The sequence below is a fragment of the Meleagris gallopavo genome, chromosome 8, assembly GCF_905368555.1.
Source record: "Meleagris gallopavo chromosome 8, MGAL_WU_HG_1.1, whole genome shotgun sequence".
In the NCBI taxonomy this organism is placed as follows: domain Eukaryota; kingdom Metazoa; phylum Chordata; class Aves; order Galliformes; family Phasianidae; genus Meleagris; species Meleagris gallopavo.
The window spans coordinates 21834943-21850360 of NC_139411.1; the positions used below are offsets into that span (position 1 = coordinate 21834943).

The 15418-nt window shown below is 59.7% G+C and overlaps 1 protein-coding gene across 1 annotated transcript; it reads right to left on the bottom strand.

The window, feature by feature from the left end:
* Positions 1-3833: 3833 nt before the first annotated feature.
* Positions 3834-13905, bottom strand: PPRC1 (PPARG related coactivator 1). Its single transcript, XM_085229146.1, has 14 exons — positions 13640-13905; positions 11560-11700; positions 11306-11458; positions 10996-11112; positions 8316-10881; positions 7986-8039; positions 7623-7683; positions 7334-7401; positions 6347-7127; positions 5031-5210; positions 4840-4903; positions 4542-4663; positions 4309-4460; positions 3834-4163 (listed from the first exon to the last, which is right to left on the bottom strand). Exons 1-14 carry the CDS (start codon positions 13784-13786, stop codon positions 4060-4062), a joined length of 4710 nt encoding a protein of 1569 aa, XP_085085272.1. The 5' UTR covers positions 13787-13905; the 3' UTR covers positions 3834-4059.
* Between the last annotated feature and the right edge of the window lie 1513 nt (positions 13906-15418).

Here is a 15418-nt window from a genome sequence, read left to right on the forward strand (position 1 = left end):
TCCACTTGAGAAAATGGACCAAAGTGGTCTGGCTGCCCCATAGCCAGGCTTCAAAGCCTATGCAAGCTCAAGCACAGCCTGAGCTAGTTCCTCATGCATTTACTGTGCATTGTCCCAGAGGTTATGATCTTCTATCATACACTTAACTCGTATTTTTTACCAGCCAAGTGCTTTGACCCTACTAAACTCAACCAGAGGCATTAGAAGTGCACGCTCCATGTCCCAGCGCAGGGCTGCGTCCTGAGGTTCCACAGACAGACCTCGCCTGGTCCATACATCTTCAGTGCACAGCACCATGTGCGTGCACCTCAGGAGAGGCTGCAGGCGTCACAGGGTGTCTGACTCACACTGCCAAGCACAGCCTCTCAAGCTGCATGGCCTGAGCTGCTAACCTTGCTTCTTTAAGCCTGTGCAACCTTGTCATAGCAAACAAGTGTCATGCGGGAATCCCTTTGCCCCCAGGTGCTTGGCAGAGAGCTCCTTTCTTCAGGACAAGTCCCAGCTGTCTCTAGGTAACAGCGTGAGTGCATTTTTTGCTGCTTCTCCACACGCTTCCTGTCTCTAAAAATAAGCTGTTTACAGATGCAGTTCCCAGTGCTCACCTGGGAACGCAGCCTGTCCACAAGTACCGATAAGATCATGATATCACAACCTCACAGCTCACCTCCCGATTGAGCCTTCCAGTCACACTCAGTTCACACCACACGGCATTTTCCCATGGGCTCGTGGGCCTCCCCAACGTCATGCCTGGAGGTGCTAAGCCCATTTGTCCCAGCAGCCTATGGCTCCGTTGTCACCTAAGCAGCATCTTCTCAGGTTAAACTAGAGACACCATAGCACGGTTGTGTCCTGAGAAAGGGCAGAAGGAGGGCCTGGCTGGGTGTTCTGGGACTGGCTGCACACGAGGCACGGCCATGAGCATACGCTGTGCCGTCTCTAAGGCTACAAGAAGAATACAGAGCAGAAATTGTGCAATTATAGGAGCCTTTAATTTCCCAGTGAATGCCAGGCAATAAACAGCAGCAGAATGGCAGGGCTCAGGTATCCAACAAAAGAGAAGGCGAATTTCCTTATCGATTTACCACGAAGCGAAACAAACATTATTTCAGCTGCGGTTTTAGCAATCAGTAATGTTGCCCTGGGAGCCCTGCAGGAAGGAGTGGGCATCCAGCAACACATGGAGAGCACTGGGGAGGGGAACCAGCCACGGTCAGAACCCAGCAATGGGTTTTACCATCTCTCAGTGGGGACAAAGGGAGCAAAACTCAGCAAAATAGCAACGAGGGAGGACATTTGCTGGAAACTGAAGAAACGGGAACACTGAAGGATGAATGCAAAACAGCAGTATGGTTCTTCTGTGAAAAAGGAATGGCATGATGCTCTGATGCATCAGAGAAGTTATTTTTAGCAGAGACAGAAACATTACCACCATTGCGTGAGGCTTTAAGAGACTTCTTCCAGAATATCCTTGCAGCTCTGCATCCAGGAAGGATGAGCTCCACTGCACACAAAGGCTGTGAGCTGCGGATACTGAGTCAGACCAGCCCCAGCTGACAGGCACACAGCCCGTGCTGCAGCTCCTGGACAGCCAGGTGTCCTGAAGGAGGTGCTGCTTCAGCCCCAGGCCTCCAGGCTTCTGCTGGTCTATGTGAAGATAAAGAAATAATCATTTCCTTCTCAACTAGCTTCTAAGAGTGCTGAGGTATTCCTTCTTCTGAAGCACTAGAGACCAGTGCTGGACCACATGTTCCCAGCATTACCCTCCCAGAGGTCTGCCCACATGAGGCTTAGCACTACTGCCAGATTAGGGTCAGGAGGGAATTTTCCTGGACTGACAAAAAACAAACAAACAAACAAAAAACAACAACAACAACAAAAAACAGCAGTTACATTTTCTGTGAGTTTTCCTTTTTCCTTCTTTTTTAATACTTCTCCAACTTCAGGACTATTTCCTTCATCCCATGCCATTTTTCTCACAAATTCCTTGCTACCACCTGACGGCAGATCTGATGGCCACTTGCTCCTTGCTTCCTGGGACATTACAGCTGCAGACTTTTCTATAGGAGGACTCAGGAAGAATTAGTAATAACTGGTTAGTGGCTGGAGCAGGCATTCAGTTTAGAGGCACCTACAACACATCCATTGCATCCTTACACACAATTGCTTATGGGATGGCCCTGGAGAACAATCCCAATGTGAGAAAAAGGACACGGGGTGTCTGCAAAGCAGCTATAGGAAGGGGCATGGAAATGAACCTCTCAGCTGCACAGATTTAAAGCACACACAACTCCTGGCTGTCCACCAGGGCCAGAGGGGGATTTGGGGTGAGTGGTGTAGGAGAGCAGAGATGCTGAAGTCTTAGAACAAGATGAGCATCCCTTCCAGTTCTTGGGGGAACCTCTGAGCTTGGAGGAGTGGAGTCAGCCTGAACCCCAAGGGCTGGGATCCCAGAGGAGGGAACCAGTGCAGACCATGAGGGGTTCTGCACAGCGTGGTTGGTGTCTGTGTGTTTTCAGGCTGAGCATCGCAAGTCAGGTCCTATCAAGCTTGCCCACCCCCCCATGGTGATGTGGGTACCTGGTCCTATGCAACCCACACCCCCCAAGGCCCCAAATAACCTTGTCTGAGGAGCCTTTGCCACCAGCTGGGCAGCAGGAAAGCACCTTTCTGCAGCTCTCGCAGCCTCCACAACAGACTTTAAATCAATAACCCCAGAACACAGGGCCGGGTTACTGCGAACGGAAACCATTAAACTGCAACGCAGGAGGATAAAGCCAGCCTCCAGCACTTGAAAGATTTATAGGGCACAACAGCAGGGTGTTAATTCTTTTGGCAACACAAACGCTTTCACACCCACTGCTTTCCCTCAGCCACAGGAGCAGGGAGAGGGGACCGTGCAGCCCAGGGATGTGCATGCAGGGTGATGCTGTGCTCATGGGGCTGCCTGAATGCCCGGCAACCATGGCGGCCAATTCCCTCCTGGCCACTAGCACATAAGGCTGTTACACACATCTGGATGTGTCCATAGAGCATCTCACTCAGCAGGGTGCAAAGGCCCAGCCAAGGGCTCTGTAGAGCTGCATTCCCATTGACATCCCTCTGCATGCAGCCAACTCCTCAATTTCTTCCCTGGGCAATGTCCAGGGCCAGGCAGGGTGGGAGACCACGTCAGAGCCTCACCTCACATACCTGTGGTAGGAGGAGGAGCCCTGCCCAGAGCTAAGTCAGGGCTCATGCCACCAGGATGCAGACAGAAGCAAGGCTTTGCCTCTCCAAAATCACTGCACTTCCCAGAGGCCCATGCACATAGTGGTAGATCTTGTGATCTTGCGCTCTGCCCATCACCCCCATCCCCTGTAGGGTGCAGTCACAGCCTCTACTTCAAGGGACAAGGTGTCAAACCCCTCTTCCAGTGAACGGGAGCAGAACCAAGCAGCAGTCTGGAAGGGGACACATTACCATCCTTGCACACCTGGTCCCCAGTGCTGCTGCCACAGTGGAGGGCTGCAGCTCCCATATCCCATTGGAGCAGCTGTGGATGGGGATCTTGTACTGCCCCTGCGTGGCCACCACGGGAGGTGCACGTGGCCCCAAAACCTACAGATTGCCAGTGAGAGACAGAACCTGTTCACCCCGTGTTAGGCCATTTAGGGGCTAACACAGGGACTTGAGTGCCTCGGCATCCTGCCCCGCTTCCCAGACATCCCAAACCCAAGGAGCGCACGGTGTTAAGAAGTACCTATACCCTTCCCTGTCCCAGGGCCAGACCCAAGGAGCCTCCTGCCCACCTTGAGCACTCAAGGGGCCACACCAAGGAGGAGACAAGGCAGAGCTGGGTTTGGGCATCCACATTTATTACACGGCTCGGCAAGCCCGAGGCTGCCACTCACCTAGGCCCTTCCAGTTGATGGAAAACTGCCCGTCCTCCTTAAATACTGGTTATAAAACAAATTTTTTTCCTTTTTCTTTTTCTTAAAAACCTCATCTTTCACTCCATACTTTTTTTGTCTTTTGTATTCGAGTATAAAAGCGGGGGCGGGCGCTCCGCCGTGCTTGCTGCTACCTCCGCAGGCTGCGCTGTGCCTGCCGCAGCAGCGTGTCGAAGTCCAGCGAGTCGAACTTGCTCTTCACAGGGGCTGGATCGAAATCCTCTCGGTTGGAGTCTAAAAGATATGGGGAGAGCCTGCCCTGAGCCACATCCAAAATCAGTGCTGGGCTGGGAGAGGATGCAGGGAGGGATGGGGCTGGGGGGAATCCAACCACCTGCCGAATGCACGTGGGAAGGAAGGGATCTAGGGTGCAACTCACCCAGGTCGGCATAGTTCCTCCTGCAGAACTGCCGGCGGCCACCAAAGCACAGATCAAAAGGCTGCTCATCTGGACGTCGCAGCTTGTGCCCGCTCTCAATGGCAGCGAAGGCCTCCTCAGCATAGCGGTAGGTGACAAAGCCATAGTTGTCCCTGGAAACAAGAAGGAGATGAGCGTGGACACGGTCACACCACCCTCTTGAGGAGCTGGGAAAGACCAAGGAGAGCTCTTACCCCTCGGAGCGGAAGTGCAGGGTGCACTCCTCGATGTCCCCAAACACCGAGAAGCGGTGCCGCAGCTCTGACCGCGTCATCCTGCTGGGGATCTTGCCAATGAACACAACTCGCCGCTCCTCCTGTGGGCAGGGGCACCGTCCTGTGAGCTAATGATCTAAGGAGTCCCAAATCCAGCTTCCCAGCCCCACAACACATCCAGCATTCATAGAATCATCAGTGATGGAAAAGACCTCTAAGACCATCTAGTACAATCGTTGACCCACCACCACCGTACCCACTCCCTAAATCCACTCACTATTGCACGTTCCTTCTGGAGGATCCTCTGCCTTTGGTAATGGTCCTGTGCATCGTAACTGTATCTGTAGAGCAGAAAACAAACTTGTGAGCTATAGGGTCGAGGAAGGTGTTGGAAGAGAGTGATCCCAGGAGCAAGACACAAGGGAGACACCTGAGGAGTAGGCGTTCTGTCAAAGGGACCACACTCACCTTCTCCGTCTGTTACTCCTCCTGCAGGGAGAGGGCGAACGGGAGCGGGACTGCCTGCGGGACGGGGACCGGGAGGAGTAGGAGGATGAGGAGGAGGAAGAGGAGGACCTGTCTCGGGACCTGCCACATGACCCGCAGCTGGAGCGGGAAGACGAGCTGTGGGAACATCTTGAGCGGTACCTGGAGGGAAAAAGAGAAAACTCAGCACCTGTGTCCAGCACCACGAGGCTCTCGGGAAGCAAGAGAGCTCCATTCTGCCAAAACACCCAGCACGGCACATAGACAAGACCTATCAGTATCCTCAGGGTGAGCCTGGCTATGGAAACATCTGCCCACGTTTGCCAGGGAGAACGAAGGCACTACAAAGGTGCTGCTCCAAACCCCACAGCCTAAACGGAGTAGGATCTCTTCGCACAACCTCTGAAGAGCAAGATATGGGTATATGGGAACCATTCAGCATGGCTGCAGCCAGGTAAGGATCCAGAGAATGTGGAGCTGCTGCACTGAACTCTACATGGCACACAATGCTAACGGAGCCACTGCACCTGCATAGCATCCAGCAGCCACCCCAGCCAAGAGCCAAGTGCCTCCAACCATACACACCATGGGCCATGGCATTCACCCACTATGGGCTTCACTGCCCACAGCCCCTGGCCTCCAAGCAAAGGGGCAGCACCCCAAACCCTCCATGGCCAAGCTGCGCAGCCTCCAGTCAGCAATAAGGTGCACACACTGCCCACAGCTGGACTCTGCCATTGACAAACCCAAGACCCAAGCCCAGGGACTGGCACACAGCTTCTGGGGGACAGCAGGTCAGGCTGGCATCATCCATGGGGACACTGGCCAGTACAATGTTCAGGAAAAGAGGACAGAGGGAGTCCCAGCCCAGCTGGGTTGAGTGGCAGGGACACATCCTTGCAACACCCAGACGCACAAAGGCTCCAAAGAAAGTTACCCCGCAGATGCCTCAATAAGGAGTGCGGGGAAGCAGCAGAACAACAAACCCAGATGGGTTGCTCCCTGCTGTGCCTGCAGCTTATCTCATTCCTACATTTAGGGCTGCACCAGTACAAACACCTGCATTAATCCCAGAGAAAGCACCCAAAAGCCAAGGCATAACCAAGGGCTGGCATGCGTGCTAGCACATGGTGGGGCTCCAGGAAGGACAAGGAGGCCTTGCTCAGAGAGGGGACTCAGCCAGTCCTCTAACTGTTTAGCTGCTCACTCCTTCAGAGGGACCACAGGGAAACACCTTTGCAAAAGATCAGCCACCAGGCAACACCCAAAGAGCACGCTGACAGCACTCTGCCACTTACCCTCGCCACCGCTTGGGCGGTGGGGACAGTGACCGTGACCGGGATCGGGAGGATGAGGATGATGATGAAGACTCGCTAGCTCCATCCGAGCTGGAACTGAAGGAGCGGCTGGCCCGGCTGCGGCCGGCCCTCCAGCTGCCTGCAGAGGGGCTGGGCGAGTCCTGCGGTCTCCGGTAGCAGCGCAGGGACTTCTTGGCAGCGACACGGCCAGGCTGGGTGCTAGGGGTCCACACCTCCTGGTCCCGGCAGGGAGACGCGGCCGGGGATAGGAGCACTGAGGTGGCGGGGCTGTCACCCCCGGTGATGGCCTTGCTGGGGACGCTAGTCCGATAATCCAGGGGGGTTGGGCAGGCAGCCCCCGGGGACTCCTGGCTGGGCCCCACTGAAGTGGCGGGGGCCGGCTTGGGCTGGTCCAGCGTCCGTTTGGTTAAGGAGGAGATGGGCTTGATGGTGATGTCCCGGTGGTGTTTGACGTTCCAGCGGGAGCCGCTCTCAGTGGCGGGGGGCTGCGTGCCAGCGATGCTGCTGTTCTCCAAGCGTGTCGTGCGTGGGATGCAGTAGTCATGGTCACCTGAGCAGACGTGGCTGGGGGCTGCGCTGCCAGGTGCTGGGCTCCTCCCCTGGAGCTTGCTCTGGGGCAGGGGTTTAGCTTTTGTGAGCTTGGTGGTCCTCTGACTCCCTTCCTGAGGTGCCGAGACGGGTGACTTGGTCTTGGCCAGCATTGAGACAGTTGGCAGCGGCTTCCAGAGCTGGTGGGGAGGGGTCGCCGGGGGGGTGAGCCCTGCAAGAGTAGCACAGAGCTGTTAGGAGGGGGATCCTGATGGAAAAAAAAGAGGGGAACACCCCTCATTGCAGTCCACCTGGCTGGAGACCTCACCCAAGCTCCCAGCTCCCCTCAAGCCCTGGTTTCCCCTCCAGGCAGCTCCCAGCCCCACAAAAGCCCTCGATAAGACTCCAGGTGCTCCCCTCCCCGCTTCTGGGCATCACCTGCCACGTTGGCCAACTCCGAGGCCTGTAGGCTGTCCGGGGGCTTCCTCTCTGGCTGGGGCTCCGACCTGAGAAGGGGAAAGGAGCTCTGTAAGAAGCAGCTGCCTCCAGATTCTGCTCTCAGGGACACTCGTACCCACCCAAGCTGCCTGAATAGGGGGCACGCAATATCCAAGAGCTGCAAAGACAGACCTTGCAGATCCCAGTCCTACATCCCTCTGCCAGGACTGAACAGCCCAGGGCTGCCCCGGGGCTCCATGCTGAGGCACATGGAGAACCCTGTACTCACCCAGCACTCCTTGCTGGCCGCCTTTCCTCAGGGGGCTGAACAGGAGCCTCCTCCTTCTTAGCTGAAAAGAGAGTGGGTGGGTGAGAGCAGAGCTGGAGGGCAGCAGACAGACTGTGAACATGAGGAAGAGGTTTCAAGGCATCCCGGCCCTCTGTAGAGCTTTTGCCTTTTCTTCCACTTTTCTTCCCACCACCATCTCCTCAGCTGCCCCAGAGACCTCTGAACAACTGACTCAGGACAGAAAGGAAACAAAGGCAGAGAAGCCCCTGGACATGGCACCCACACAAGGTAATACCACTTTAGGAGCACACGCAGCACAAGGACACAGAGGACCCTACAGGGGACAACATGCTGCATCCTCACCTTCGGATTTCTCAAACTGCTCCAGCAGGCTGGACAAGTCGGCAGCTTCGATCCCTGGACCAGGAGAGAGTACAGGTCAGTTTTGCCTCCACCCTCTTCCCCTGGGCACACTTCAAGCTACAGTAGCTTCAGTGCCTCCCACAGCAGGGACGGGAGTACCCAGCTCTGGAGTCCCAAAAGGACCAGTTTAGGCACAGTAAGCCCAGGCTGTAGGCAGTGAGGATTTACAAGATTGCCAAACACACTGTCCAAGCCCACAGACACAGCCTTGCCACCCTCACCCTGCTGCAAGGCAGCAGCTGGAAGCACTTCCCGCAATCCCCCACTCACCAATCTCACTGATGAAGGCCTGTACAATGTCCTGGTTGCTGTCACTGGGCTGTGCAGGGCTGATGAGTGGTTGGTGCCTCCAGGGCCGTGCAGTGGGCGGCTTGCTGCTCTCCCGGCATGGTTTTGGTGGTGGTACTAGAGCCTGGGTGATCGGCTTGTGGCTGGGTGGCTCCAGTGGGGTCTTGGCTGGCCCCACAGGCTCCTCTGTAAGGTAGGTGCCAGGGGACCCCCTAGCAGGGATAACAGCAGCTGACACCTCTGCAGGAACTTGAGCCGGGGCGGCCTTCGAGAGCTGGATGGGTGCTGCAGGTGGGGGCTCCACCAAGGGTTGGGTGGGAGCAGCCTCAGCTGGAGATGGTGCAGCAGGAGGGATCATGCTAGGCTGAGCAGCAGCACCCGATGGAGTTTCTAGTGGCTGGGTGGGGGCCGGAGCCGAGGGTACCTTGGGGAAGGAACTCTCCCCCACCAAACGTGCCTGCCTCCTAGCATTTGACACCCTGCTGACCCCTGGTCTGGCCTGGCTGCCTGCAGTCCCCATCTCACTGCCTGGGGATGGCTGCACAGGGATAGCTGGCAGCTCCAGGGCTGGGGGAGACTGCCCATGCAGGAGGGCCGTGCTGGGGCAGCCACCAGCTGGGACTGAAGAGGCCGCTGCACCCTGCAGCGCAGGATCACCGTATGCCATAGGAGGCACTGGAGGTGGTGGAATGGGGATGCCTGGCCAGTAAGATGGGGGGGCCCAGCCCACGGGGCCATAGGGGCCACCGGGGATGAAAGGTGGGGGGGGGGGCAGGGCCGGCGGGGGCCAGGCCATGGGTGGAGGCGGGAGGCTGGGCACCATGTGGAAAGTGCCGGGGGGCCCAGCGCCAGGCGGTGGGGGCAGAGCATGGCAGCCCAGGGGCTGCGGACCAAAGCAGGGCCAGGAAGGCACAGATGGATACACGGCATAAGCACCAGTAGTAGCCGGTGGTGGCATCCCAGGGGGAGCTGTCCCAGCAGCTGGGGGCATGGTAGGTGCAACAAAAGGTACTGGTGTCACTGGAGGTGGTGGGGCTGAGGCAGGTGCCGGAGCTGGTGCTGGAGCAGGAGCTGGTGCTGGAGCCGGAGCCAGAGGTGCTTTGTTGGTAGGAGGAGGCCCAGCAGGGGAACTGGCTGATTTCTCCAGGCTCTTCTGAGCCCTACGTGTTTCGGTGGATGGGCGTGCAGGTGCCATCAGACAGGGAATGTCTGCCAGCTCGGTGGGAGGCTCAGGGACACTGGGCCACTTGCTGGCTGCTTGCTTCTTGCCCTCCTTCCCGCTTCCCATGCTGGACTGGCGGTGCTGCATGCGCATGCGATACTCCCTCAGGCTCAGGGCCTTGGGCTTGGCCTCCTTGGGCAGGGTCTCACTTGGCTCTGCTGTGGGCACGCTCTGGGTGGGCTCCATGCCTACATCCTGCTTTGGCATCTCAACATCTGGCTGTGCAGCCCCTTTGTCCTCCTGCTCCACCGGGCTGGGTTGCCTTGCTGCTAGCGGCTCCTCTGTGGTTTTCTCCACAGGCACAGCAGTCTCACCCTTCTCCAGCACTGTGTCTGTCATTTCTGGCTCCAACTCTTTTGGCAGCTCCGGGGGCTCCTTCGTGGGCAGGGAGGCCCCTGCCGTGCCCCGGTGGCGGCCACGTGGCTGTGGTGCCCGCTCAGCATGCAGCTCCATCTGCCCCTCCTTCCGTGCTTGCTCCAGTTGCCGTGCCAGGAAGTCAGAGACCTGCAGCGAGGGCCGTGCTGCCCGCCGTGACCTGCCTGAGTGCACCCGGTGTGCCATGCAGTCTCTGCCTGGCCGGCCCTCCTCACTTGGACCTTCCTCCACTTTCTTTTTTCTACTCTTCCTTGCTCTCTCACGGCCACGTCCCTTCTCACAAATCTCACGCTTGTTGTTCACTGTAGTCTCCATAGGGGTCTTGCTGTCCAGCGCTGCACATGAGGGCTCCTGCCCAGGTGGTTTCTCCTCCTCCTCCACTCCAGTTTCAGGTGCTGGATCTCCTGGCAGCTCCTCTCCGTGCACTGGGATTGACTCCGCGTTGCCCTCTGTGCCCAGTAGCTGGGGTTCCAGGTCAGGGAAGTTGGGGGCCAGGGGCTGCAGCACCACGGGGATCTCCATGTTCTCACCCTCCCTGGGTACGATCTCCAGCACAACGGGGCCGCTCAGTAGCTCCTTGGCCATGGGCTCGCTCTCGGGGTCCACACACACAGTGAAGGTGGGCAGGCAGTAGGGATGCATGGACTTCACCAGCTCGCTCAGCGACACATCACCTGTGTTGATGACACAGGGGTCTTCGTGCTCCTCCGCCACCACCTCAGGCACATTCATGGAGAACTCTGCAGCCTCCATGCTGCTGTCCAGCTCTGGGCTGGAGGCAGCCTCCTCATCTTCCTCCTCCCCGTCACTACGCTGCAGGGGGAGCTGCTCATGGGCACGGGGCCGCCCCTGCTTCCTCTCCACCCGCGGGGTGCTGCAGGTTTGCTTCTTTGGTGGTGATGGGTCCTCCAGGCCGTGAGCAATGCAGTCCCAGGCCAAATCCACGTCGGTCTGGAAAGGGGAAACCAGAGCTCATGTCAGCTCCCACCACTTAGCGATGCTCTCTTCCAGCTGCACTGGGGGCATCACCACCCCAGAACCACTCCTCCAGCTCTCCCTGCTCACCTTCCCAGCTTCGGCTATGCTGCCACCGCTGCTGAGGGACCAGAGACCCTTGGGCTGCTCCAAGGCAGGGCTCTTGCACTCAAGAACTGGCCGGGATAGGCTGAGAAACTTCTGGAACTGGTGAAGAGATGGATGGAGGATGATGCACGGAAGGTACAGAGCTCCCAACAATGTTGTCACCTCACCCCAGGCTGGCTGTGCAGATCAGCACAGAGGTCCTGAGCCTCCTGTGAATCCCCCATCCTACCGAACGCCACACGTGAAGGTTCAGAAGGGCATTTTAAGTTGAAGGAGAGGCCCCATCACTCACCGAGGGGTTCTCCCGCTCCCGCAGCGAGGTCAGCAGCTCTGTGTCCACAATGGTGTCGAAGGGGGACAGGGTCTCATCATCTGTGCTGTCCAGGATCTCCGTGATGGCAGTGAGCAGGGACAGCTCATTCTGTGCATCCAGGCAGACCTTGCCCTGCAGGAAGAGCGGGTGCTAGCTCAGAGGGCACTAGGGCACAGCTGTGGGGCAGCAGGGCCCCAGAGTGGCCCAGGCCACCACCATGCACAGGGACCCACCTCGCTTAGGGAGAGGTCCTCGATGATGGAGATGACAGAGGAGTCAAGGTAGTTCTGCATTGTCCCCAGGATCTCCTCAGCCTCTGGGATGGTTTCTGTATCCAGCGACAAGTTCAGGTCATCCTCCTCAAAGGAGAAACACTACAGAATGTGGGGTAAAATAGATCAGCACTCCACAAACCATCACCACACACCTCCAAATGAGCAAGAAGGTCAGACAGCACCACAGAGACCTTCAAAATCCCTCACTGTCTGGGGGAGTCCACACAACCCCACCCCACTGCACGAAGCCCCACAATGTGCTGTGCCACCAGTCCTGGGCCCCTTTCCACCATCACAAGCGGCACCGCACTGAAAGCTCTCACCCAGCAGTTTTGGGACTGGTGAAGGACAGCGAATGAAGCCCAACGCATCCCATATGTGTCTGATAGCACACTGCTCGTGCTCAGTGGGCAGGGGAGATGCACATTTCCCTCCTGCGCCCACAGACCATCACATGCTCCTTTGGCTTTGGCTGTCGGCGCTTCAGATAAGCCCAAAACATTACAAAATGTGCAGGGCTCAGCAACAGGGATGCATCCGGCTGTCACTGCCAGGGCTGGAACCATCACTGCTCCCAGCAGACAGCACTCATGACCCAGCATCAAAAATGCTCCTCGCTGCTCATCCCAAGCACCCTGGGTCCTCTGTCCTTCCCAGACCCCTGGCACATAGGGGTAAGGCTGCACCACAGCCCCTGCCAGCAGCAGAGGCACAGCATTGGTGTGTTGCCAGCACGAGACAGTGTTTGGGTTCCTGCTTGCAGATGGGCTTTGGCAGAGATAACGCAGCCGGGGACAATAAATGCCCCAAGGACAGAGACCTGGGTGAGCTGACAGGGAGCTGCCAGGCAGCCTTCCTCCCCCGAAACACAGCCAAACTCCAGCCCCACACCCAGGGGTCAGCATTATGCAGCCCACGGGTGACATTCCCAGTGTCCTTTCTAGCGTGTGGAGAGAAATCAAACCCTCCCACTCCCAGGGCCCTTTCCAGCCAGCGAGAAGGCCATATCCCAGTGCTCCCCAACTCCTTTGACTCAGTGCCTCGCCAGGAGTCCCACAGTCCTGAGTCACCCGCGTTCCCCGGGGACTCCCTTTGATCCACCTGGGGCCGGGCACCTCCTCCTGCCCTCGCGTCGGGGCGGGGGCACAAACCCGCCCGGCCTGCTCCCTGCAGAGCCCCTGCTGTGTCCCATGGTTGGCTTTAAAGTCACGGGGATGCTGAAGCATGGGTATGGGCCCTGAGCACACTGCACCCAGGGCGCACATCGGGCACCATCGGTGGGGAAAGCATAGGACGCCCGCAGCCCCAAAGGGAGGGCCAAGTGCTCTGTGGGGCTCTCCCACGTACCAAAGTCACAGGCATCACGGGCACGTGCCCACGAGCTGCTCGCCCCACAGAGCTGTGCAGGGACACGCGCGTCCCGGCTGTGCCCCGGGCAGGGCGGGGAGCTCCGGCGGAGGGCACGGCCAGCGACTGTCGGGGAGCGCCGCACATAGAGGCAGCGCCGTCCTCAATGGGCGTTACGGTGCGAAGGGCGGGGGTCTCCTCACGGCCGTGTCCAAGCGGTGGGATGAGGGCACGACGAGGGATCTCGACGGAAGTCTAAGGACCGCCTTAAGGATCGCAGGCACGGCCGAGGGACACGAGACAGTGACACAAGGGGCGGTCTGCGGCACCGCACCGAGCTAGGAAGGGCAGGGACGCGCAGCCCCCCAGTACCTGACCCCCCCAGGTGATTCCCACACACCCGCCGGCCCCGTCCTCCCGTTCCCCCACTGTTCCGCCGGGCCGCTGACACCGCGCGGAGCCCGCGCCGACGGCAGCACCCGCCCGCTGCCCGCATACCGCCGGCAGCGAGAGCCGCGGCGACCTTCCGGACGAACCTCCCTACGGCCCCCGGCCCGGGGCAGCCCCTACGGGACGGCCGCAGCCCCGCGCCGCGGACCCGCAACCGGCACACGTGGTGCTGCAGCCGCGGGAGCCGCCCCGGCCTCCACGTGTCACGGCGCGGCCGCCGCCGCCGCCGCCCGCCGCCTACCTGCAGGGGGCTGCCGGCGTGCAGAGGTGGCTGGCGAGAGGCGCCGCCGCCCGCCGGTCCCCGCGAGGCGGCTCCGGTCGAAGCGCCGCAGACCCCAGCCCCGACCCCGGCGGCTGGGAGCACCGCTCCGCCCCGCAGCGCCGCCATCTTGGCGCCTCCGCTCCCGACGCGGCCACTGCCGGGCGCGACACGTGACCGTCGGCGGCCCCGCACTACAGCTCCCAGCAGCCACCGCGCCGAGCAGTCCCGCCCCGCGCAAGGCACGCCGGGAGCGCACCCCTTCGCCGCCGGCACTGCGCCGCGCCGAGGGGAACGCCTGGCGGATGGCGGCTGCAGCGTCGCGAGGCGGCCATCTTAAGTACTGAGGAGCGCCGTGACTTCGCCGCCATCTTTGTAGAGGGCAAGGGGTGAAGGAGCGGCCCCACCCCGTGGCGCGCGGGGGCGGGGCGGCACGGGTGTCACTGGCGGGAAGCGCCCAATAGAGGCGGGGCGGGAGCGCGTTTTCCCGCGGTGCCGGCTCTGCTGCCCACGTGGGCGTGGGGAACCGGGCCGGGACTGGGCGGGGGTCACTCCTTCTCGGAGCAGGGCTTGTTCTCGCCCTGTCCTAGTGTCCCACGTTATACCCCCGCTATCACACTGCTCGGCACCGGCTTGTGCCGGGCGCTGCTACGGAAGGCGCCTCCCGTGGCCCCTCTCTGTCCTACGGTGTACACCGAAGAGTGCCATGCCCCACCGAGAGCGGGGTCCGCGAAGCGCCTCCGGTGTCCTCGAGGGTTTGCACAGCGCCTTGTTCATCCCCTGGGCCCTCGATCCTAGCAGCGTTGGACCGGTCACATCCACCCCAAAGACCTGCGGGAGTTCTGCTCTGTGCCCTGTCCCCCAGCTGTAAGTCTGCCCGGCACAGGGGAGGCGGCTGCAGAACAACGCACGATGTTGTCTGGCTACAGACGGCATGCAGCTGGTATAGGGAATGCACGCAAGTGTCAGACTGGGGTGTTCGGCTCTGTCCTGGTGCCCCAAGTTAAATAAGGCCGAAGTCTCTCTGGATGCTGTCACTGGGTGTAGCATCGGGCTGTGTAATGGGAGCCAACACACAGCATGGATGTGCTTTGGGGAGCTGTGCCGCAGGATCCCCAGTGGCTGTCGAGGATAACATCCTGGACTCTCCATCCGCCCCACGGGGGGAGAGACCTGTCCGGGCTGAATTTCATCGTGGGATCACAGGGTGGAGATGCTTTATTCATTGCCGTGCGCCTGGCCCCTCAGTGGGGCCTGGTCCGACACAGCCTCCTTCCTTCCCCCTGCCACAAGGGCCTTTGTCTGCGGCCACTCTCCCCGCATCATCCCGCCCGGTGCTGGAGTTTGATGCTCCCCCAGCAGCAAGCAGGCCGATGGCAAGGGAGCAGCTCCCTTCCTTCACCTCCTCCTGCAGGCCTGCAGCACCTCCCAAGCCTCTCACGTCCTACAGAAATGCAGGCACAGTCAGTCAGGTTGCTCAGCTCTGCTGAGGCCGCGGCCCTGCGTGGGAGCCCTCCTATCCCTCAGTGACCTCAGCCCCCCATCCCGACACACGCCAAGGCTCCGCAGGGTCGATCCCCTACAGCACACGTGTTGGACCGTAGCTCCGCACACACGGTCCCCCCGCACCACGGCCTCCCTCTCCCGCTACGGCCCAGCGCGGGGGCGCTTTCCCGGGGCTTAACGGGAGCAGCCCGCAAAGGGCGCTCAGAGCCACGTGACGCCGAAACTCAGCGGAGAGGAACGTGGGTCCCAGCCGGG